Source organism: Ovis canadensis, chromosome 8 (genome assembly GCF_042477335.2).
Source record: "Ovis canadensis isolate MfBH-ARS-UI-01 breed Bighorn chromosome 8, ARS-UI_OviCan_v2, whole genome shotgun sequence".
NCBI lineage: Eukaryota > Metazoa > Chordata > Mammalia > Artiodactyla > Bovidae > Ovis > Ovis canadensis.
In genome coordinates, this window is record NC_091252.1 from 87,540,621 (window position 1) to 87,563,903 (window position 23,283).

General features: G+C 42.5%; 1 protein-coding gene across 1 annotated transcript in view; it reads left to right on the top strand.

Moving 5' to 3' along the window:
- The first annotated feature begins 369 nt into the window (after window positions 1-369).
- The window catches only part of AKAP12 (A-kinase anchoring protein 12), a 109,983-nt gene continuing 87,069 nt past the window's right edge, over window positions 370-23,283 (top strand). Inside the window, exons 1-2 of the mRNA XM_069598723.1 lie at window positions 370-528; window positions 851-1,194. Coding sequence (XP_069454824.1) covers window positions 1,033-1,194 — 162 coding nt within the window. The 5' untranslated portion in view covers window positions 370-528; window positions 851-1,032. The remainder of the gene's footprint in view (window positions 529-850; window positions 1,195-23,283) is intronic.

Below are 23,283 nucleotides of genomic sequence, written 5' to 3' on the forward strand. Positions count from 1 at the left end.
CTTCTTTTCAGGAGTAGGAAGGGACAGAATGCAAGGCCCTGATGCTGTTATTATGGAAAGCTTTTATCTATGGAGAAATACTGACGGCAAATGAACAGATCCGTGTGATCCTGTTTCAGCCGTGCGCAAGCGAGAGGTGGCCTGGGCTCCAGCATCATGCTCTTAAGGACAGGCACATTTCCAGTAACAGTCTCACTTCCCCAGTTTCCCCGGGGAAGGAGGGGAGCGGTGTTGCCGATGGCATCGCCTGATATCACTTGTTCTGGGTGATAGGAGAGCGTGGGGCCGCCTGGCCCACCTCATCCGTGGTCTGATTGCATTAACCTCTTGGTTCCCTGCTCCTGCCACGTGAGGTGCCCTAATATGGTCAGACTCCGGCAGAGCCCAGGAGCGCTTGCCTTTCCCCGGCTCCCGGCGAGGAGGCAGGAACGCATGTTCAGTGGCAAGCAGTCCGAAGGAAGGAAAACGGGGATCTAGGTTCGCATCTGGGCGAGTTGAGAGTGGGCTGCAGCAGAAGCCTTGCCTCAGGTCATCCATCATTTAATAACCACCCCCACCCCCAGAGACTCCGATCTCCCCTGGGAGGGGGGCTCCCTTTTCTCGTTCTCCCCTCACTTTCGGGGAGGCACCTCTGGGTGGACCCCTAGCTGCAGTCCTGATAGGAATGGGAGGCGCCCTGGGGGTCGAGGTGGGCGGCTCGCCAAGGCTCCGGCTGCTCGTCGGGTCCTAGCAGCCTGGGGGGAGATGCTACTGCAAGGCGTGTCTGGGGCTGCGCTCATGTGATGAAGCGAGGGAAAAACAAGGGGGAGGAGGAGGAGGCAAAGAGGTGGCTTTTTTTTTTTTTTTAAAGGAGTTTGCCGCGAGCGCGTCTCCTTCATTCGCAGTCTGGGCGGGTTTGGAGGAGCACGGCGGGAGACTGAGGCGCTCTTGGGACTTTGCGAGTGCACGGCTTTTCTGGCTCTTCTCCGCGTCCCTGCGATTTGGGGAAGGCGTTCACCAAGCGGCTAGCCACCGGAGAACCGCAGACGAGCCATGGGCGCCGGGAGCTCCACCGAGCAGCGGAGCCCGGAGCAGCCGGAGGCGGGGAGCGCGACGCCCGCCGAGCCCGAGCCCAGCGGCGGCGGCTCTGCGGCGGAGGCGGCGCCCGGCACGCCTGGAGACCCGGCCATCGCCCCTGCGGACCCCGCCACCAAGGTAGAGGCGCTCCGGGCCACCTGCCCGGAGGAGGAGGGGAGGGTGGGGCGGGACGGCGGGGGTCTTTGGGGGTAAGGGGAGGGGGGAGGTCCCCTCGATCTCCGCCTCAGTAACTTAACGGCCGGTCCAGCCCATCTGCAAACTCGTGAGCCTGAATCCCTCTTTGTAGGCTTTTCAGGGTTTTAGCGCCGGGGCGGGACCAAAGGATCCGCGAGCGCGGCGAGGGGGGCTCGCATCTTTGTCGTGGGTCTCCAGGGGAGGCGACTGCGCCATCCGCAGTAATAAAATTCGCCCGCTGCCCGCGGCTGAGCCTTTCTCCACGCTCTTCCGGTGGAGCGACCCAACCCGACACCGGCGAGCTGCCTGTGGTGGGGGTTGGGGTGCGGGGTGTCTGCGGAGCCCTGACCCCCGGCCAAACGTGTCGAGCCCCCCACCCCGTCTCCCTATGCGGAAAGTCAGCTGTTGGGCCGTGACGCGTGTTGCAGCCTGGTGACTCCGCCACCAATGGGTTCCCCGCAGCGCACTGTCCTTGCTGCCGGCTGTGTCTGGAGCGACCGGGTTTGGTACCCAGTCCTCCTGCGTCAGGCGGCTGAAGCAGACAACACCGCATTCCCGATGCAGAGAAAGCCTGGGGTGTAGCTCACTCGCCGCCAAAGAAAACCTGAGCCGACGCGGCATTTCCAAAAGGAATGACAGGGTTCGCAAACACGGCGGCGTCCTCCTTTTCGCTCAGTTCGCTGGACTCAGTGGGATAAACAAATACTGGAGGAGTAGTTACAAGTTCTCAAAGGATGCAGTCGAAGGCGTAAGGGAGTAGTCCCTGTCTATTCCAGTCTATGGAGGCAGTGCTGAACTTCCTAGACATTTTGCATTTTATAGTCTTAGGTCTTCGAAATATTTATTCTTGGCAACTGCAGCCGCCAAGATTGTGACTTGTCCAGATCATTGTTTTTTAGATCTGTTTTCCAGAATTTATGTTCATTAGCCAGGCTTCACTCCACCCGTTTTGTGATACTTTTATGGGAAGATGTGGGTAACCATACTTAATACTTAAAAAGAAAAAAGAAACGTGTCAAGTTTGAGAATATACAGAGTACTTGAGGACCTTTAAGAGTTATCTCAGGAAATATAGATACTTACAGTGTAAGGGGAAAAAAAACACTGAAATCGAGGTAAAAATCACAGAATTATGACCTCATCGCCTTGACCTTTTAGCTGTGGTAGTCTAGCTTGGATGGAGAGACTGCTTTTAACTAGATTAGCTCTAGTCATTAACATACCTCCTTGTAAAACCCACGGTCCCTAGAGCTGTAGATGCTTACAAGTAGCTACTGTGCCTGGAATGCCTAGATTCTCTAAGATATGCTTAAGACATCTATCCTTTTGAGGTCTCAGTTATGTGTGTGTGTATATATATATATATACACACACACACATATATTTAGCTGCACCACGTCTTAACTGCAGCATGTGGGATCTAGTTCCCTAACCAGGGATCAAACCCAGGGCTTACCCCCTCCCTCCTCCGGCATTGGGAGCTCAGTGTCCAGACTTCACTGGACCACCAGGGAAGTGCCTCAGTTATGCTGTAATATTTACTGTATCTCACTTTTTGATGTCAACTTCTGTCAAAATGTCTGCATAACCAGTATTTAGAGTCCATTAATGAAAGTAATTTTAAGGCATAATTGCTAAAAGCTTGCAGTTGCATTTTTTTCTTTGGCTTTTACCAGCCCTTCAGGTCTTAGTAACAGTTCACACTAAAATATGGTACTTATTCTCTTCCCAATAAACTTCTGTGTATTCATTTAAAATGTTGCTTCCTTTCTGTTCTCTTTATCTTTTCCATAACATCATCCTTCTTCCTCTTTCCTAGTCACAACCATCTTGAAACAGTGAGATGACCTCCTTTAAAAAAGTACTTAAATGACATCCTGATATCATTGAACTTTCTGGCAGACTGCCCAGTTATCAATTTGCAGACAAATCAATACGCTTACATGCACATGTTAGAAAACGTGTAGTTTTTCATTGCGACTAGCAAAATTTATTACTCCAAAGACCTAAGTCTTTTCAAAAGGACTCTCTAATTAAGAATGATTCAGCATGTAGCTTTTGTCTCCTTTCTTCACCCTGTTCAACCCTAATTTCGGACCTCTGAGTAATTTCATCTGCCATTCTGGGTTCCCATAGCACCATGGACCTTTCTTGCCAGCAGTTTCCATGTTTGTGGGTTTAGTGACTTGATGAGTAAGTGTTCTGGCTGCTGTGAATGCTCCACAAAGGCAGGGATCGAACCTGGGTTTGCTTATAACAGGTGTTGCTCCGAGTATGGAGTGTGTGGCTGGCATGTAGGATGATCCTGGCACCTTGATTTTGATTGGAGAGGGTCAAGTTGGGGAATACCTTGGTCCATCTGCTTTCTTTTTTAAACTTGTAATTTTGTATTGGGGTATAACAGATAAACAACCGTCTACTTTTTCTTTGACTTCATCATCATGGTCTGTCTCACTTATCAGGTAGTGACTCAGTCAACGTCAGTTCTGGTTATTCTCATACCAGGTGAATATCTAGCAGAAAACTAAGATTTGGGAACTCAGATTTCTTTTTCTTTAGAATGGCTTATTTACCATTGCATTTCAAATTGCCTTTAATCTCAAGTAGACAAATGCATGATAAATGCAAGTGGCTCAAATTAGACCACTTCATACATTGAATTAGTGATGAATTACATCTTGAGCTTTTTTGATTGGGTCTGTAGACATCTGGGGAGGTTTAGACTAATATATCCCCCTCCCACTAGCAGAATGCTGATCATTAATTAAAGGCTATTAACAGGTTCCGCCCCCCACCCTCGAGGCTGGTAAAACTTGATTACACAAGCCTAACATTTAGATGCATTGAGACAAATCCTGATTTTATCTGTGATGTATTTTAATGGAAATGGAAGGAGTCTTATCTTCCAGTCAATCTTTTACAATCTTAATATGTTAATTGTGAGGCAAAATGGCCTGATCAGTTATTTTCCAGGTTAAATTTTGAGAGTTTGCAGGGTACAGAAAGATTAAACAACCTGAACACAGGTGGTAAACAAAGCCTAATGTTGTTCCTCAATTGCCTGCTTTCATTTAGGTAGCAGCATCAGGTGGGGTTGGCCAGTGATGAACTTCCTTTTCTCTGACACATCTTGATTTCTGGAGCCAAGCTCCAGGCTAAATCTGGACAATCACAATCCTCTAAATTAACCTTTTCTGTTTAGTGACTTAGAGCTGGAAATAGTTCTCAGTTCAACAGTGTAAGGCCTACCTCCCTGGCAGGTGGGGAGACTGAGACCCTTGTCAATGTTTCAAGCTGTTGGTTCCATTTGGCTGCAAGAGCTGTGACTCAAATAGATGTATGCAAATAGGAGAATCTATTGTCCTGATGAATAGAGTTAAGGATGTCGCTACCTTTTGTGCATTAAACAGACAATTGAGTCGGCCAGCTGCATTTCCTAATTCCCGTCCCAGCCTAGGGTATGTGCTGTTTCCCACTTGCCCCGTGTTTACTAAAGATGGGACTAGAGATGGCTGTCATGTGATTATGTCATTGGTTTTCCAGGAAAGAGCCAGAATTTAAGATTTCAAGAGAATTATATATTAACAGAGTGTTGTTTTCTGGGTGTGACTGCCTGTATTCGTATGAATTTCCCTCAGATTATAAGAGGTGCTATTTGCTGATTAGAACATAGTCTGGAGATTGGAGTTGGGGGTGTGAGGATGATCACTTAGGTCTGAGAGCCAGTGGGGGCTGCGTTGCCTTCCTTTGAATCCATTACAGGCTTTTAGGCTCAGCAGAGATTTCCACTTGAAATACTTCCCTAGGCTAAGGACAGCCTCCAAATGTGCATCCTCTCCGAATTCACTGTGTGTCCACTAATCTCTGTGCAAGGATCACTTTAGACTACATTAAAAGAACGATTCCAGTTTGGTATCTTATAGGATAATTAATAAAATGGAAAGAAAATGTTCTGTTTTAAAAGGCCTTAAGAAATGATTTCATTTTCTTTATCATGTTAACAGCAGTGTTACAGAATACCAACGAAAGGAAAAATAGTCATTCTTTATGTTATAGTTATTCAAGAAGTGAGAAATTAACTTACAGCACTAAGTGATGTGAGAAAAATACATCGGTACTTTTAGCGCAAGAAAACTGTAAAACTAAATATCCTTGAAGCTAATTCTTCATTTTCTCATACCCTAAAAAATTATAAATTAGGAGAAGTTTCATTTTAAAATAATTTAATAGAACAGTATGAAAAAAATCTGGGTTTGGGAGGGAGATGAAAGCTTATTTTCAATAAACTATTTTAAAATCTATAATTATAATTGTCTTGTCTGTTTAGATTTTGGGCCATTTTCCTGCAAGTTAGTACCTTATTAAAGAATGTAAGAGTAGTTTATACCTGTGATCCTACCTGTTGGTACATCTAATAAAAGGATTAGGGTGAAAAGATATTAATCTGTAATAATTTCAGTTATATATACATTTATATTTATTATGAATAATTACGTTTGCTTATTTAAATCTGACTGTAGGCCTGACAGCATCATTCTTGAATCATAAAGGCTTTATGAAAAGATGATCAAAAGCACTTGCTTACTCTTATTAAAATGATTTATTTATTTATTTGGCTGCTCTATGTCTTAGTTGCGGCACTCAGAATCTTCCATCTTCGTTTCAGAACGGAGGAACTTTTTTTTTCTAGCTGCTGCCTGCAAACTCTTGTTAGCTTCGGCTTGTGGGATCTAGTTCCCTGGTCAGGGATTGAGCCGGTTACCTCTGAGTTGGGGGCCAAAGTCTTAGCTACAGGTTCCCCAGGGAAGTCCCTAAAATGATTTTTATTTAAAGTCATTGCAAACAAGATTCATTTAATGTTTGTTTTTCTAAGAATGTTAATGGTTGAGAACCTATAATTTGTAGAGGATGATAAAAAGGGAACGTACCCTAATATTCCTCCCACCCCTGAAGTACTCACTGTTGACAACAATTTGAAATCAAGGTTGGTTGTTTCTTGCATATTCTTCTAAAACTTTTATGCCTGTGCAAGTATATGAATAAGAATAGCCCTGTTTTGTCCTTTTAACAAATGAGATCCTAACATAAATTCTGCAACTTTAGGGTTTGGCTGTCTTTTCATATCAGGATATAAAGATCTCCCTTCGTTCTTATTGGCTACATGAATTTCTCATTTATGTATGAATTGAAGTACCACAATGATTTAACCAATCCCCTGTGTGTATATTTAGATTTTCCTAGTCTTGTTATACTAAATTGGCACGGGAAATATCCTAGTACAGATATCTTTGTATGTGTGCAAATGTATCTCTCAGAGAGATTTCTGAAAGGATTGCTGGATCATAGGATTTCTATGCATTTTAAATTTTGATAATCCTTGCTAAATTTACTTTCCAAAGAGATTCAGCCACTTTGCATTCCTACTCTGGAGATCGACACTCACCTTCCCATGTCTTTGCCTCAGTGGATAGCAGATTTTCTAGTATTTGCCAGGCTGTACCTCAGTTGGCACCTTGGATTCCCTCGGTGCATTTTTAGCTATGAAGTTGAGTGCCCTGTCAGGTGTATTGATTGTATGTGTTTCTTCTGTTCAGCACTTCATCAGGAACCGGACTGGCTTTCAGAACATTATAGGCTATAGTTTATTTACCTGTTGAGTTCTTAGTTACTTAGTTGTGTCTGACTCTTTGTGGCCCCAGGAACTGTGGCCCACGAGGCTTCTCCATCCATAGGATTTTCCAGGCTGGAATACTAGAGTGGACTGTGATTTCCTTCTCCAGGGGATCTTCGTGAGCCAGGGACTGAACCTGCATCTCCTGCATTGGCAGGCGGATTCTTTACCACTGAGCCACCTGGGAACATAGTTCATTTTAAAAGACTTTCCCCTCCCAGAAATTAATCAGAATTGGGAAAAAAACAAGCTTAAACTAAAAACAAGGCTGAGGTATTGTTCCCTTTCCTTCCCAAATTAGTAAACTGGCTTTAATTTTATTTGCTTGGATCAACTTTGCAATGACCTACTTCTTTAGCTATCAGTTTAAAAATTTCTCCTCTGGGAACAATGTAAAATCATCCAGTTGCCAGAAATTTCTTCATACATCTGATCCATGAAATGTTGGAATCACGAATTGTGGGCAGTAGAAATTCACTTCCTGGGAAAACAGTAGTCCCCTCCCCTGGGCGCCGTTCTCAGTTCTCATAACAAATGACAACCTGGCTCTGTTAACTGGAATAAATGTTTTCCCAGAAAAACGTAGGTGTTCAAAGCACTGGAAACTACAGCGTCTTTCCCGGACACTTAGGCTTCCCTTAATGCAAGTATTCATTCAAGATCAAAGGTTTTCATCTTCCCTGCAGTTTCTTCATGATGTTGTGTAAATGAGAGAAGCCAAATTTTAGGAAGGGGAGATTACTATAAATCAGTGGCCCATCTGCTGTTTGTTATACGCAGGCATGCAAATTGTGGGCGTCTGGAGAGATTACATTTTCTGTGGTTCCCAAACCTGGTTGTGTAGTTGAATCACCTGGGGAGCTTTTTAAAGACCCCACCCAGCCCCCTTCTAGATTATTCTATCAGAATCCCAGGCCATTCCAGCATCTGAGATTCTGTAGCCCTGATGCTCATCCGGGGTCCTGATTTGTCTGGTGTGGTCTCCGTGGTCTGGAGGAAGCGGTTACGGGGTGTCGGAGCTGAGAGGGGCAATGGAGAGGTGGCTGCAAGCGCACTCTGAGCGATGTTGGTGCTCGTGTGGGTGGCAGAGAGGGTTCCAGAAGAGCAAGGGGGAGAAAATCAAGGGAAACCTCTCCCCGACATAACTTCACTCCTTTATTCTGCTGTCTTGAGACTATACATGCTGATAGTATTAATAGTATTGTTCTTAATGGAATGTACTCTTCAAGGTAAATAAGTATGGAATCCAGTGTTCTTTTCTTTTCTCTGAGCCAGGATCTACTTGTCAACATTAACTTTTTTGTTCCCCCCTGATGCCTCTTAACCATCGACCCTCATTTATCATGTTGAAAACATCACTTGAGTTAGTAGGCCATAGCTGTTGGCTTCATTTATGGCCTTTGGCTGGTCTGAATGTTGGGTGAAGAGATCTTAACACCTAACCAAGTCGTTGAGGATGAGCCCGGAAGAGGGGCTGTCTGGCTTTCTGCACCATGTAGTTGCTGTTCTGTCTTGATTTCATTAACATTTCTCTGCTGGCGTCTGTACTCCTGGAACTGGGGATACAAAGAAGAGAGAAATCCAAGAGCTTGGTGCTTAAAAAATAGTCAAAGTGCTCCCTTTCATGTATTCGTCTCTTTGATCCATTAAAATGGATTATTTTCTGTCTAGAGGAGGAGGTTTAAATTCATTTTCCATACTGGTCACTGTTGTTCCAGTACCATCAATTAAATAGTCTCAAGTTTCCGTATTCACATATATGTTTATTGATTTTCTTTTACTTTAAAATTTTTCCTACTCTGTTTATTTGTACACATAGTTAAAAGCAGTAAGAGAGTGGCTAAAAATCTAATCGATTCTAATGGCAGATCCATGGTTTGAGATATTTTTATATTCTACATCTTCAGGCACTGTTAGGGCTTGCCCTGGTCTCATGGCTATGGTAAGTTTAGTGAAAAGGAGTGTTAGTCGCTCAGTTGTGTCCAACTCTTTGTGACCTCATGGTATGTATCTTGCCAGGCTCCTCTGTCCATGAGATTTCCCAGGAAAGAATACTGGAGTGGGTTGTCATTCCCTTCTCAAGGGGACTTTCCCAACCCAGGGTTGAACCCAGGTCTCCCACATTGCAGGCAGATTCTTTACTGTCTGAGCCACCAGAAAATATATGCATACATACTAAAAAGTGGGGAGCCTGTGTTGTCTTCAGAAGTGAATTTATTTCCTTGGTATATAATAATATTATTCATTAAAAATAATCACCCGAGTATTTTCTAACCACTTACGCTATGAAAGGCCCTGGTTCTAGATGCTTCAGGAGGTGAATAACACAGAATTATCCTTGAGCACCTCATGATCTAGGTGAGGTAAGGGGTCCCCAACCTTTTTGGCACCAGGGACTGGTTTCGTGGGAAGACAGTTTTTCCACCAAGGGGTGGGGGATGGGGATGGTTTGGGGTGATTCGAGTACATTACATTTACTGTGTGCTTTATTTCTAATCTAACGCCATCACTGATGTGGCAGCAGATACCGGTCCAGGGCCGGGAGGTTGAGGACTCCAGCTTTAGAGGAAAGATTCAATAACAAAGATTCAAATAAGTTGGGCAGGCAATAGAAGAACTGCCATTAGTTGGTACATGTCTGTTCAGTGAATTGTCTGGATAGCTGATGTACAAAGAAAAGACGATTTTGCCAAGTGTCACAAGCAGATAAATAGGCCATAATAGTCAGGAGGCCGGAAGGCACAGGGCAAATGAAGGAGCTAAATGTTTATAAGAGGATAATGGAAAGATGACCGTAGAATTGCAGGCAATTATGGTAAGAGCTCGGAGAAGGCAATGGCACCCCACTCCAGTGCTCTTGCCTGGAAAATCCCATGGACGGAGGAGCCTGGAAGGCTGTAGTCCCTGGGGTCACTAAGAGTCGGACACGACTGAGAAACTTCACTTTCACTTTTCACTTTCATGCATTGGAGAAGGAAATGGCAACCCACTCCAGTGTTCTTGCCTGGAGAATCCCAGGGACGGGGGAGCCTGGTGGGCTGCTGTCTATGGGGTCGCACAGAGTCGGACACAACTGAAGCGACTTAGCAGCAGCAGCAGCAGCATGGTAAGAGCTGGACAGGCTGCAGAGGGCCGTCCCAGTGGAGGCTTCTGATAAAAAGAAAGCCAAGAGCCAGGCCCTTCCACACTCAGCAGAGAGGACACCCCCAGGAGCGTGGGGGGCGGATATTAACCTGAGCGATGGGATGGGTGCAGAGTGTAGGCTCAGCGCAGGGGAAGCCAAAAACAGCTGAGACTTCAAGGCTTGGAATATGGAGTGCTCCAGTTTCTCCAGTAGACAAGAATGTTCCCCTCCTGATGTCGGTTTCAGATGTCTATTGCTGTAGCCAACCGTGCCAAACAACGACACACCAGTTGTACCTTTAGAAGAGAAAACGTCACTTGACAGTTATAGCCCCCCTTTTTATTAATGTAAGGAAGAAGTTTGCATCAGAGTCTAGGAAAACGACAGAGAGCATCCGTGAGATCCATAGCGCATCTCTAAGTAGTGACCTGCGTTAGCCCAGATCACAGGCACTGTGAGCCACCCAGATTGGCGAAGTGGGGAGCCCCCAGGGAAGGTGAATATCACAGGATAAGAGCTGATGGCACCAGAGGAGCTGAGAGTGGTAGCTGGGGAGAAGGTGGAACCACTGAATGATAATCAAAGAGAAGAATAGATAAAACAGATGGAATTGGGTCGAATAGCCATTGGGTCACTGCTTCAGCAGGCAACAGTGACTAGTTTATCTCTGCATCTGAGTCCACCTAAAAATGAAAGAGGCTGATGGTTGACTAGCATCTCTTCCATTTGTAGGCAAAGAATCTAGGTGGCTTGGGGAATGTTTATCTTCACTTTCAAAGAAGACATTTCTTCTTCGCAATTTTTTCCACCTCCAGCATATGCCCTCTGGTGTGTCGTTTGGAGGACGATTTATGGTTTGCTATTTTTCTTCATGTCTGAGCGTATGATTTCTTATTGAATCAAGCCATTGCATAAGGCTCTGGGTTTTGTCTGCCTCGTGATCAATTTTCTGTCCTTACTCCCGATATTGACCATCCTTATTGAAGACATGTTTCATTACATTCTTGATAGTTTTACTTGCTCTTTGAAATACATATTGCTGTGACGCATAGAGCAATAACAAAACATAAAACAATGTTGGTGTATGTTATTGTGCTTAGCCTTCTTTAATTTTTTTACATTTTCAGTTCTGGGTGCTACTTTTTCACTATGGTAACCAACTGCTTGTATAATGCTTCTTAAGGAACATTTGTTTGAAATTATCCTTCACTTGGGTATGTATGTAAAGCAGTCTTATTCCACACCTATAACCCTGAATGCTATGCAAAGTTCAGCCTTAGATGTGGTTAAATTTGCAATGACTATATACTGCCATACCAACTGGGGTGGACATGAGGGGATGGAGAAAGGATTGCAATCTACAAGAAATTGCTAAGGATTAGACAGTTTTTCGGTGATGAATTTTTCTTAATTATTTCAGAGACACATCTAACCAATATTTAGACATGAATTCATGACTCCTGTAGTGTTAATCTAAATATCTGAATGGAAATTTTTGTTCTTGTTCTGCTCTGTTTTATATGAAGTCAGTTACTGAAAAGCAGTGGAAAATGTTACCAGTAAACTACTAAATCAGTCCTGATTATCAAGGTTTTTTCCCCTCTGATCCTGACAAAAGCTAGTATATGAAATTTATTTATATTTTTTAGTATATGAAATTTAAATAAAAAATACTTGACAGTCATGAGGGCAAAACTCAAATTAATTTGGTTTTATAACTGATTTTTTTTTTTAAACCTTCAGGAGTTTGTTTCCTTTAAATTCAGTTTGACGGCAGTGTTAGATCTGTCTGTTTTGCTTACAATATAGGAAATTTGTTTTGCTTTGATTAAAATGCAGATTGATTGTTCTTTTGTTATTGATTTTTGCTATTAAAGACACATTAAGGTCTTTCAAAATGCTCAAAAGCTTTTTGTCCTAAATGGAGCTAAGAGCACCCTCAATGTTATCTAGAATTGCAACAGTGACAGAGGTTTCAAGTCACTTCTGGAACTGTGCCTGATAAACAGTCCTCCAGGACAGAGAGGAATTCAAAGAATGCTGAAGTATTCAGGGAAGTAGGTCATGGTTTAAAACATTACATTTGTCAGAGAAAGTTTCTCAAGCAGTCCCTGTGATCATTGGATCCCTGCTAATTTCTTACTCAGGGTTCTTTAGTCTTAGGCAAATTAGGTGGCTAAATTAACTTGTTAGTCTCTAGGAGGGCGGGACTAAAAGTAACAGATTCCCCACATGCATGTGCTCTCCCAACACCAAAAATAAAGAGCTAGGGCTATAGATGGGCTCAATCAGTAAAGAATCCACCTGCAGTGTGGGAGACCTGGATTCGATCCCTGGGTTGGGAAGATCCCCTGGAGAAGGGAACAACTATCCACTTCAGTATTCTTGCCTGGAGACTCTCACGGACAGAGGAGCCTGGTGGGCTACAGTCATGGTGTCGCAAAGAGTCGGACATGACTGAACGACTTTCACAGGGCTATATATGAGCGACCAGAAAATCACAGAAGTGATGTGTTTTTTCTTAATTGCACAATCCTGGAGTAAAAATGTTTCGAAAATGCAAAATAAATAATGCAAATATTTATTTTGCATATTTTAAAAAGTGTTTTAAGAAAAAAATAAATTCCATACAGCCAGATGAAAAAAAAAAGTAAATAGGCAGATGATGTGTAAGTATATTTAGGAAAATTGGAGTACCTTTTAAGTGAGCTGAGGGGGTCTGTCTTTGCCACAAGGATTAAGGACAGTGGGGACCTGCTGATCCCCTATATGTGGCCATAGTGCCCACAGTCTCTTGTGGACTTAAATTTGTGGAAACCATTTCTTTTTTTTTTTTTTTTACTTTTTATTTTTTTTTTACTTTATTTTACTTTACAATACCGTATCGGTTTTGCCATACATTGACATGAATCCACCATGGGTGTACATGCGTTCCCAAACATGAACCCCCCTCCCACCTCCCTCCCCATAACATCTCTCTGGGTCATCACCGTGCACCAGCCCCAAGCATGCTGTATCCTGCGTCGGACATAGACTGGCGATTCAATTCTTACATGATAGTATACATGTTACAATGCCATTCTCCCAAATCATCCCACCCTCTCCCTCTCCTCTGAGTCCAAAAGTCCGTTATACACGTCTGTGTCTTTTTTGCTGTCTTGCATACAGGGTCGTCATTGCCATCTTTCTAAATTCCATATATATGTGTTAGTATACTGTATTGGTGTTTTTCTTTCTTGGAAACCATTTCTTGCCGTGAATTGTAGCTGAGTGCCAGACGAAGAGGCACTAATAAGACAGGTGCAAGAGAAAGCACATACTAGGGTACCAAGAAAGGTGGCACAGAGGAGGCTGTGGACTGAGTGTGTCCCTAAAACTCAAGTTGAAACTCTAATCGCCAGTGTGATAGTATTAAGAGATGGAGTCTTTGGGAAGTAATTAGGTCATGAGGGTGGAACCCTCATTAAGGAATTAGTGTCCTTATAAGAAGAGACACCAGAGCTTGCATCCCCTCCCCACCCTCAAGTGGTACCCTCTACAAAGCAGGTGGAGAACCCTTAGGAGAGCAAAATCAGCCTGCACCCTAATCTTGGACTTCCAGCTTCCAGAACTCAGAAATAAATGTTTCTCATCTTGGCCACTCAGCTTATGGTAATTTTTCACAGTGATCAAACTAAGAGGAAATGGAATTTATGGTGAATTGCTGAAGAATGGAGATGCTTAGGAGAAGGAGGCAAGGAAATAATTAAATAATTTTTAAATAATAAAAGTAACAAAGGGGCAAGAGAGACCCTCACCCTCTTGGGAGAAATACTGAGTGAAAAATAGTCTAGGAGAAGTTGGGTTAAAGATTTCTTTTGGGGGGACTTCCCTGGTGGTCCAGTGGTTAAGACTTCACCTTCCAATGCAGAGGGCATTGGGGTTTGATCCTTGATTTAGGAACCAAGATCCCACATGCCGTGTGACCCTGAAAACAAAAAATAAAACAGAAGGAAGCCATATTGTAACAAATTCAGTACAGACTTTAAAATGGTCCACATCAAAAAGATTTCATTTTTTAACTACAGAACTTTTGCAGAAACTTTAATATGTTATTTATTAATTATGCCTCTCCTAAAGGGGACATATAATATGCATCTTTACCCAAATGCAATTGGGAAATGCCAGGCTAGTGAAGACACAATTAGAAAACAGTAATTGTGAGAAGCCAGGAGGGGTATCTGTGGCTCCGCCTTGGAGAATTTGAATACCAGCGTGTGACTTATGCATTAATTGAAATTGGCAGTGTGAAACCAGTAATTAATTGAGATCTACATCTCCATTTGTTCGGATGGAGGTTAAGACTTAACTTTATTTCAAATCTGAGACCTAGAGAATAATTCTGAGACATTAAGGAAATTTGTTCTCTTTTGGGGGAGGGGAGGAAGCAGCATGGATTTTCATTTCATTCATATAAAAATGATTTCCTTTTATATCCAATGTTTAAATGAAATAAATGTAGAGAGATTCTTACTCTGATTAAAATGAAAATAAAGGATATATCCCAGCTTTAAAATGTACATTATTTGGGAAATGTCTCAGAATATCCTAAGATGAAATATTTCATATTTTTATGTCCTTATTAAGTTATATCTAGAATTCCTGATATATTTGGTGGGGGTGGCAGGGAAAGAAAAAGAAACAGAAAATTGAGCAACAGTAGGATCATTGAAAATTTGGAAATTGAATATACTTTGGGTTCACTTCATTTTTCAAATAATCTAGATAGTTTGTATGTTAGATTTAGTTTTTATTTTCAATGTGTGGTGAGTCCAATAACCATCGACTTAGTTTCTGTGGCACTTAATTAATTACCATAGGGCTGAACATCCTAGCACAAGCGACATTATGTCCTAAAACTCTCCCTTAACCGTATTTTCTGGGGCCAAAGACAATTGGACTACTGTGGAGTTAAATGCTGTAAATTATTGTGTTCCTCAAACCCTCTCCAGCGCCTGCAGTGAATACTGGAGGTATTGTAACTGTATGTGAACTTGAACGAAGATCAGGCGAAGGTCAAAACAGAGCCTTCTTGAATGGAGCTACAAATTCTTCTTCTGGCAAATAAGAGTAAAGGGAAATGTCACCCGCTTGTTGCTTTTTATGGTCATGAAGAGGGAAAAAATCCCTGAAGCCTCTGATTCCTTTGCTATGAGCTGACCAAGCTGGCTTATTTCGGCTTCGGATAAGAAGCTGAGACGCACACTGATTTATTTTTTCCTTGAGTCTGATCAAAGCAAATCAAAGCAAATAACAGCATCCTGGGAGTGTAACGAAGCTAAATTTTTAAGAAAGTCGCTCCTTTGGAAAACCTAAAAATCAATATTCTTGTAAGATTACTTCAGGCCATTTAAGTGGGAGCAACTCAATCTAGGCATAAAATGATGATTCCTGCTTCTTAGTAAACATTTACTAATACTGTATTTACTTTAAAAATTAGTTCACATAGAAATACGGTTAATATCCCCACGCAGTGGCCCCTTTCTTCAGTGTGACTTTTTGTGTTATGCTCACACAAAGCGTGAATGTCCTGTGAGTGAAAGGGGAGCCTGGCTGTGTCAGTTTTGTGTCCTCTGCCCATGTTCAAGGGCTCTTCCCACAGTTATTTGACTGTGTTTCTGGGTTGCTTACAAGGGTGAAAACTGTAGGGGATTAACTAAGGCATAAACCTTAAGGATCAGGCATATGTAGAAATATGAGAAAAATGTAGTCCCTTCTCTCACCATCAGCTCACTGACGTTTGTTGGTTTTGAGTACTGTTAGGTATCAGATGGTTTCGGAGGGCACTTGCCCATCCTTTTTCCTATCTTATTTTTCAGTCATAACTTCTATGAGGTAAGTGGTATCATTCTCACTTTAAAAGGGTGCCAACAAAGTAAACATTTATGAAACTTTTGATTCACCAACTCTTAAAAAAAAAAGATTATTTATTTGGCTGTTCTGGGTCTTACTTGCAGCATGCGGGATCTAGTTTCCCTGATCAGGGATCAAACCCAGGCCCCCTACACTGGGAGTGCGGCGTCTTAGCCACTGGACCACCAGGGAGGTCCCACAGTTCACTGACTCTTGAGTCTTCTCCTGGTTTCATCAGCTCCTTGGGGTGGGGCTGGGGGGAACGAAACCACTGTGATGTGAACCTGGCCTTGGCTGTGATGCTAAGGAGGAGACAGCTCCTGATACACTAGACCCTCCTCAGATCCTGGGATTTTCTGCCTCTCTAGGTATATTAGGATGTATCATTCTATCTGCTGTCAAGTAAATGGCAAACGATTTATCTTTGTGGGCCATCCAGTTATTTCAAAGCTTGTCCTCATTCTTCCCGTTCCCTCCGGATGTGAAGATAGCTGATGCCAGACTGTAAGAGCTCCTTGGGTTTGGTGGCAAGTAACGACCTAAAGACTCATCTCCGCTCATTTTTCTCTTCCATTTGGGTGTAACTGAATGCCAGGTACCTACAACCACCATCTTCTCCCTTCCCATTTTGCTTGGTCATCCTGACTTCCCAGCATATCATCTGTCTGTCCTTTCGTACCCGTGTAAATCCTGTTCCAGATCCTCCCTAAGGATCATCCCCTGGCTGACTCGTCCGTCCAGATCAGGGCTTTGTCCTGCTGGGATACTGTCCTCTCCCAGGGTTTTAACACCCAGTTATATCCACCAAGTGTCAGTCCCACACATGCATCTATCTGTCAGACAAGTTCACCTCAAAAAACAGTGTTTTCTTCTGTCCCCTTTGCCTGCCTCTTCTTCCCATAAGGGAACTCTCTCTCTAGTGCCTTCAGCATCTTATAGAAGGCTGAATGGTACCACTGTCTTACTGGCTCTTTCCTTTCATTTGCCAGTATCTAGGCCATCTGGGGCTTCCTAGGTGGCTCAGTGGTGAAGAAACTGCCAGCCAATGCAGGAGACTCAGGTTTGATCCCTGGGTGGGGAAGATCCCCTGGAAAAGGAAGTGGCAACCCTCTGCAGTGTTCTTGCCTGGGAAATCCCATGGACAGAGAAGCCTGGCAAGGTACAGTCTATGGGGTCACAAACAGTCGGGCATGACTGAGCAACGAAACAGCAACAGCAGAGCGTGCAGGCCATCGTGAAGTCCCACTGGTTCTAGAGCTGCTTCCTTAGACCTTTGTTTCAGCTTCCCTGGTGGCTCAGATGGTAAAGAATCTGCCTGCTCTGCAGGAGACCTGGGTTCAATTTCTGGGTTGGGAAGATCCCCTGGAGGAGGGCATGGCAACCCACTCTAGTATTCTTGCCTGGAGAATCCGCATGGACAGAGGAGCCTCGTGGGCACAGTCCATGGGGTTGCAAAGAGTCAGACATGATTGTGACTAAGCCCAGGCACATGCAATGTACTGCAACATTAGTCTTCAAATTAGTCTTCCTGCTCCTAGCCATTTTTCTGTGTGTATGACTGCTTTATAGATATAGTTAGATGGTAGAAGTACCTGGAATTTGTATTTGTCCTTCTAGACTTTTCCTCTTTGCCCCACTTACACACCTATGTATTTATTATCCTTTATTCCTCACGTTGCATCTTGAGGGTTGGAAAAGATAAAAACCAACAGTTTGTTAGCTGCTTTCTGTTGCTCTTTCATATATTTTTCTTTCATTCAGTCAATGAATGTAGCCATACGAGGAAGCTCTTTTCATTGCCTTTGTTTGACTTTAAATATTTTTGCATGAAACTGCAATAACGTGGCCTCCGAGAAATGTCTACATAACTGAAGTCAACTTTCTACCACCGTGGACATCTTAAGATAAATGCAAACTGTGGCATCTTGATCATATTTATATAGGAACATAGTTTGGGCTATGCAGTTATTCCATTCTTAGGTTGGTTTTTATTTTGGGGATTCTATCTGAAGCAGAAACATATCCAGTTGACTTAAAAAGTTCAACCATTTGATTTATTGGCATTTCAACAAGCAAGTATCTGGTATGAATTAAATAAAGTTTAGAAATTCTTTGTTTTCCGTTTCCCCTCCCCACCTCCAAAAAAGAGAAAATTCCTAAAGCATTTTATAATTTCTATTGGTTGAAGCCATCCTTTTTTAAAAAATGATATTATTTATTATTTATTTTTGGCTGCACTGCACCTCCGTTGCTGTGAGGGGTTTTCTCTAGTTGCGTGCTTCTCATTACAGTGGCTTTTCCTTGCAGAGCATGGGCTCTAGGGCACTCAGCTTTCAGTAATTGTGGCACATGGGCGCAGTAGTTGCGGTTCCCAGGCTCAGGAGCACAGGCTTAGTAGTTGTGGGCTTAGTTGCGTCAAGGCATGTGGAATCTCCCAGAGCAAGGATCAAACCTTTGTCTCCATTGGCAGGAAGATTCTTTATCACTGAACCACCAGGGAAGCCCAAAGCCAGTCTTTATCAGGACTGTTTCTCAGGTGGAAACGTCCCACAGGGTGACCTCAGCCCCCCCCCCCCAACAGTTTTTTTTTTTTTCTTTCTTTCTTTTTTTAAGCTGCAAAGACTTTTCACAACTTCAGGTCTAAGTCTTTAACAAGTTTTTTGGGTCTCAGTTTCCTTGTTCTTCAGAATCTAAACCCATTTTCTTTGCCTGAATATAAAAGACAGTTTATTTATTGAAGTTATTCGCCTTTAGATTTCCTTTTTATAGGTGAAAAATGTATTCATGTGACTTTTCCAGAGTCTTCTCTTAAATTTTCTCTTTGACTCACGTAACGATCCTCCGAGAGTCTGGATAACTTACTGGCAGGAGAATTACCATTACTTCCTGAACTAGAGTCACCCCTTACTTCCTGGGCTTGCTTACTAACTCAGATCTTTTTTAGCTATATCTACGCAAGGCTGGTCATTGGTGCATCTGTTCAACACAGACTAAACTCCTGTTGCTATTTATTTCTTCAGTCACTTTTGCTCCATGAATTCTTGGGAAACACGCAACATCTTGGCTTCCATTATATCTACATGCTGTCGAATCCTGAAATTATCTCCCTGCCAGGGACTCCTCTAGTTCATTGTCTTTTATCCCTTCAAGCTGAGCCCACCTACCCCAACTCTGTATCTGCCCTGATGTCTTCCTGGATGGTCCATACAGTCTCCAGCTTAGGACAAGTGGACAGGAGACTGTTCTGGGAGAAAAGCTAGTGGGAGACAGAGGGACTGAGTGACAGAGAGGAAGGGAACAGAGGACTTGAGCTTGGCCGATGGCCCAACAGCTTAAGGGCGCCAAGAAGGAAGCTTGAGCCAGGAGCAGGCCTGCAAGAGTGAAATGAATGGCCAGCATGCCTTAAGGACAAGAGACAAAGCCTATTAGTTTTATAATATACATTTAAAGCAGCTAACTACTTTTGCTTACTAATATTATGAAAGAATAAGACCTATGTTTAATGCAAAATTCTAGATGGTTCTTTTGCCAACAAATTCTTCATCAAGATAGCAGGAATCACAAATGCATGTTAAAGATAGATTTTTATATAATATAAATATGTATGTAATATTTCTGGTTTAAAAAAAAAGCTATTTCCAATTCAGAGATCTCATTTATTTGAATGATATAGACTCAATTTGAGTATAGTAAATAGAATCTGTAATAAAAGCTTATGTTTTAAGGGCAAAGTTAAATTTATACATGTGAATGAAAGCATTCTTTTCTTTCTGCACCAGTTTTTATTAATATATAATTCACCTAATATACATTTTACTCATTTAAAGTGTACAGTTCAGGAGACTTACCTGGTGGTCCAGTGGTTAAGACTCCACCTTCTAAAGCTCGGTGCACTGGAGCCCTGGACAGGGAGCTAAGATCCCACATGACGTAGGATGCAGAACAACAAATGGTGGAAGAAAATTTGAATACTTCTGTATTAAAAAAAAAATAGCAATAACAACCGATCATACCTTGCACCATATATAGAAACTAACTCAAAATGGATCATATATTGTAAAGCAAGTATCCTCCAATTAAAATTAGATAAATTTTTAAAAATGGATCACATATATAAATATAAAACCTAAAAAGAATTTTAAAAATAATTAAGTGGTGTCTTTAAAAGAATAATAGTGTTTGTTAAAAATCTATTAGTATATTCATAGCTATATAAAAGCCATTCTTTCTCCTTAGCCATTCGTCCCGCTCAGTCAGCCTCCCTTATCATAAGAACCACAGATAATGGTGATTATTCCTGGCCTAGAATGGATTGCTCAACAGTTGTATGAGAAAAAATTGATGATCGTTAGGGGTCAGCTTGGGTTCACTTAAAAATAAATCTAATAATCAATTTCTTTTTCTGTTCTTTTTTTTTTTCTCCTTTCTTGATCTTTTATTGTTGTTCAGGTTCCTAAACTATAAGATTTTGGGGGGATGGACTGATGGTGGTTCTGGATTTTGTGAGAGATTTGACAAAACTAAGTCATTCAGCCCCTCCCCTTGTAAACGTGGTCTAATCATGCAAACAGTTGAATGAACATAATTGATTGATCCTCCTGTAAGAGTTGCCTGCTGTTTTATCACATTGCATCAGACGTGAAGGCAGATGTCTCAAACTGACTGAAGCTAAAAGAGTTAGACTAGAAAGCAAATGCTGCATGACGTCTTTTTTCAAATGCAGGTGTGGTGACGGCGTCTGGGGATAAAGAGGAGAGCCGGATTAGCTCAGTACACTGGAGCAGGCAGACACACGGCTTCCAGTAGAGACAGGAGGGCACTGGATCTATGGAAGGACAGGGAGTGAGGAAGGCCTCTGATAGAATAGAAGAAAAACACCATGATGAAATGCTTTAAAGTCCATTCCTGTGTTTATATACATATATATATATATATATATATAAAACAGTCTGGCAACACATGGAACCCTGTGAGTATTTACATCCTTTGTTCCAGTGCACCTGGTTCTGGAAATTAAAATAATACAAAGGAAGATAAACTGTGTTCCATAAAATGTGTTACAAATGTTTATCTGTGTCTTGTTTGAGATTTTGAAAGACGGGTTAAGTGAATTATGTGTGGTGCTTACACCTGATCCTTTGTCTCTGAAGAACACAAGAGAATTTGTAGCAACTTGGGAAAACGGTTATGGTTTCAAAATGTGGGAAACATGCAGAACCTTGACTAATACAAGTGTTTGTATGTGGCTAAACAATGAAGGGATCGCAAGAAAGTGACGAGGTGTTAGGATGACTGTTTCAGATCATTTCAACTTCTTTTTATTTGAAGATTTTTTTTTAAGTCTTTTGCTGAATTTCTGAATTTGTTACAATATTGTTTCTATTCTATGTTTGGTTTTCTGACCTTAGCTCACCTGTACCCCCTGCATTGGAACGTGAAGTCTTAACCCCTGGGCGACCAAGGGAGCCTCAAGATCATTTCAACTTTTTAAAACTTTCTGTAATATTTTCCCATTTTAAGCTTATTGAGAAACTTCTAGGTCAACATGGGAGGGAATTTAGGATGAAAGAGAATTAGTTTGAAAACAGAAAGGAAGTAAAACACTAGAGGTTTATTTTTTTTTGTTAGCTCTTATATAAAATGAGAGCAGGTGGCTCATACCCAATATACTCCACGCTGTATTAATAGAAGTAGTATATGTAGTTTGCATTGGTCAGCGTCCATGTGGATTATTGTACAAATTCAATATGCCAAAGCCTTTGACTGTGGATCACAATAAACTGTGGAAAATTCTGAAAGAGATAGGAATACCAAACCACCTGACCTGCCTCTTGAGAAACCTATATGCAGGTCAGGAAGCAACAGTTAGAACTGGACATGGAACAATAGACTGGTTCCAAACAGGAAAAGGAGTACGTCAAGGCTGTATATTGTCACCCTGCTTATTTAACTTATATGCAGAGTTACATTATGAGAAACGCTGGGCTGGAAGAAGCGCAAGCTGGAATCAAGATTGCCAGGAGAAATATCAATAACCTCAGATATGCACATGACACCTTCAGAAAACAAAGATCATGGCATCTGGTCCCATCACTTCATGGGAAATACATGGGGAAACAGTGGAAACAGTGTCAGACTTTATTTTGGGGGGCTCCAAAATCACTGCAGATAGTGATTGCAGCCATGAAATTAAAAGATGCTTACTCCTTGGAAGAAAAGTTATGACCAACCTAGATAGCATATTGAAAAGCAGAGACATTACTTTGCCAATAAAGGTCCGTCTAGTCAAGGCTGTGGTTTTTCCAGTGGTCATGTATGGATGTGAGAGTTGGACTGTGAAGAAGGCTGAGTGCCGAAAAATTGATGCCTTTGAACTGTGGTGTTGGAGAAGACTCTTGAGAGTCCCTTGGACTGCAAGGAGATCCACCCAGTCCATTCTGAAGGAGATCAGCCCTGGGATTTCTTTGGAAGGAATGATGCTAAAGCTGAAGCTCCAGTACTTTGGCCACCTCATGCGAAGAGTTGCCTTATTGGAAAAGACTCTGATGCTGGGAGGGATTGGGGGCAGGAGGAGAAGGGGACGACAGAGGATGAGATGGCTGGATGGCATCACTGACTCGATGGACGTGAGTCTGAGTGAACTCCGGGAATTGGTGATGGACAGGGAGGCCTGGCGTGCTGTGATTCATGGGGTCACAGAGTCGGATACGACTGAGCGACTGAACTGAACAAATTCAAATTCAATAAAGACTTTAAAAATAGTCTCCAGAGTCCAGATATTGCTGCATTAAAATCAGAAGTGTAGATTTTGTTCCTTAAAAGACTCATGAATATTTTCAGGTCCTTGAGAGAAAGTTATCACAGCAGAACCCACAAAACCCTGATGAACAGAGAGAAGGTGGGGTTTGGAGTTGGGTTATTTTGAGAAGACTAATGTTCAGAGTGCCAGCTTCATTTCCTGTGCACTTCATTTTGGAAAGTTAGTGATAGATTTGTAGAACAAAGGGATTGATTTTGTGTCTGTAGCCACTGTATACCATTTTCGATTCCTGTTATTGGGGTCTATTAAATGTCTAAAATGGGGCTTCCTTTGTGGCTCAGCTGGTAAAGAATCTGCCTGCAGTGTGGGAGACCTGTGTTCGATCCCTGGTTTGGGAAGATCCCCTGGAGAAGGTAAAGGCTCCCCACTCCAGTATTCTGGCCTGGAGAATTCCATGGACTGTATAGTCAATGGGGTCTCAAAAGTCAGACACGACTGAGCGACTTTCATTCACTCACTCAAATGTCTAGAATGCAACCGTGGAAAGACATGTCTGTTCTCACACGTTGGCGAGATGAAATGTGC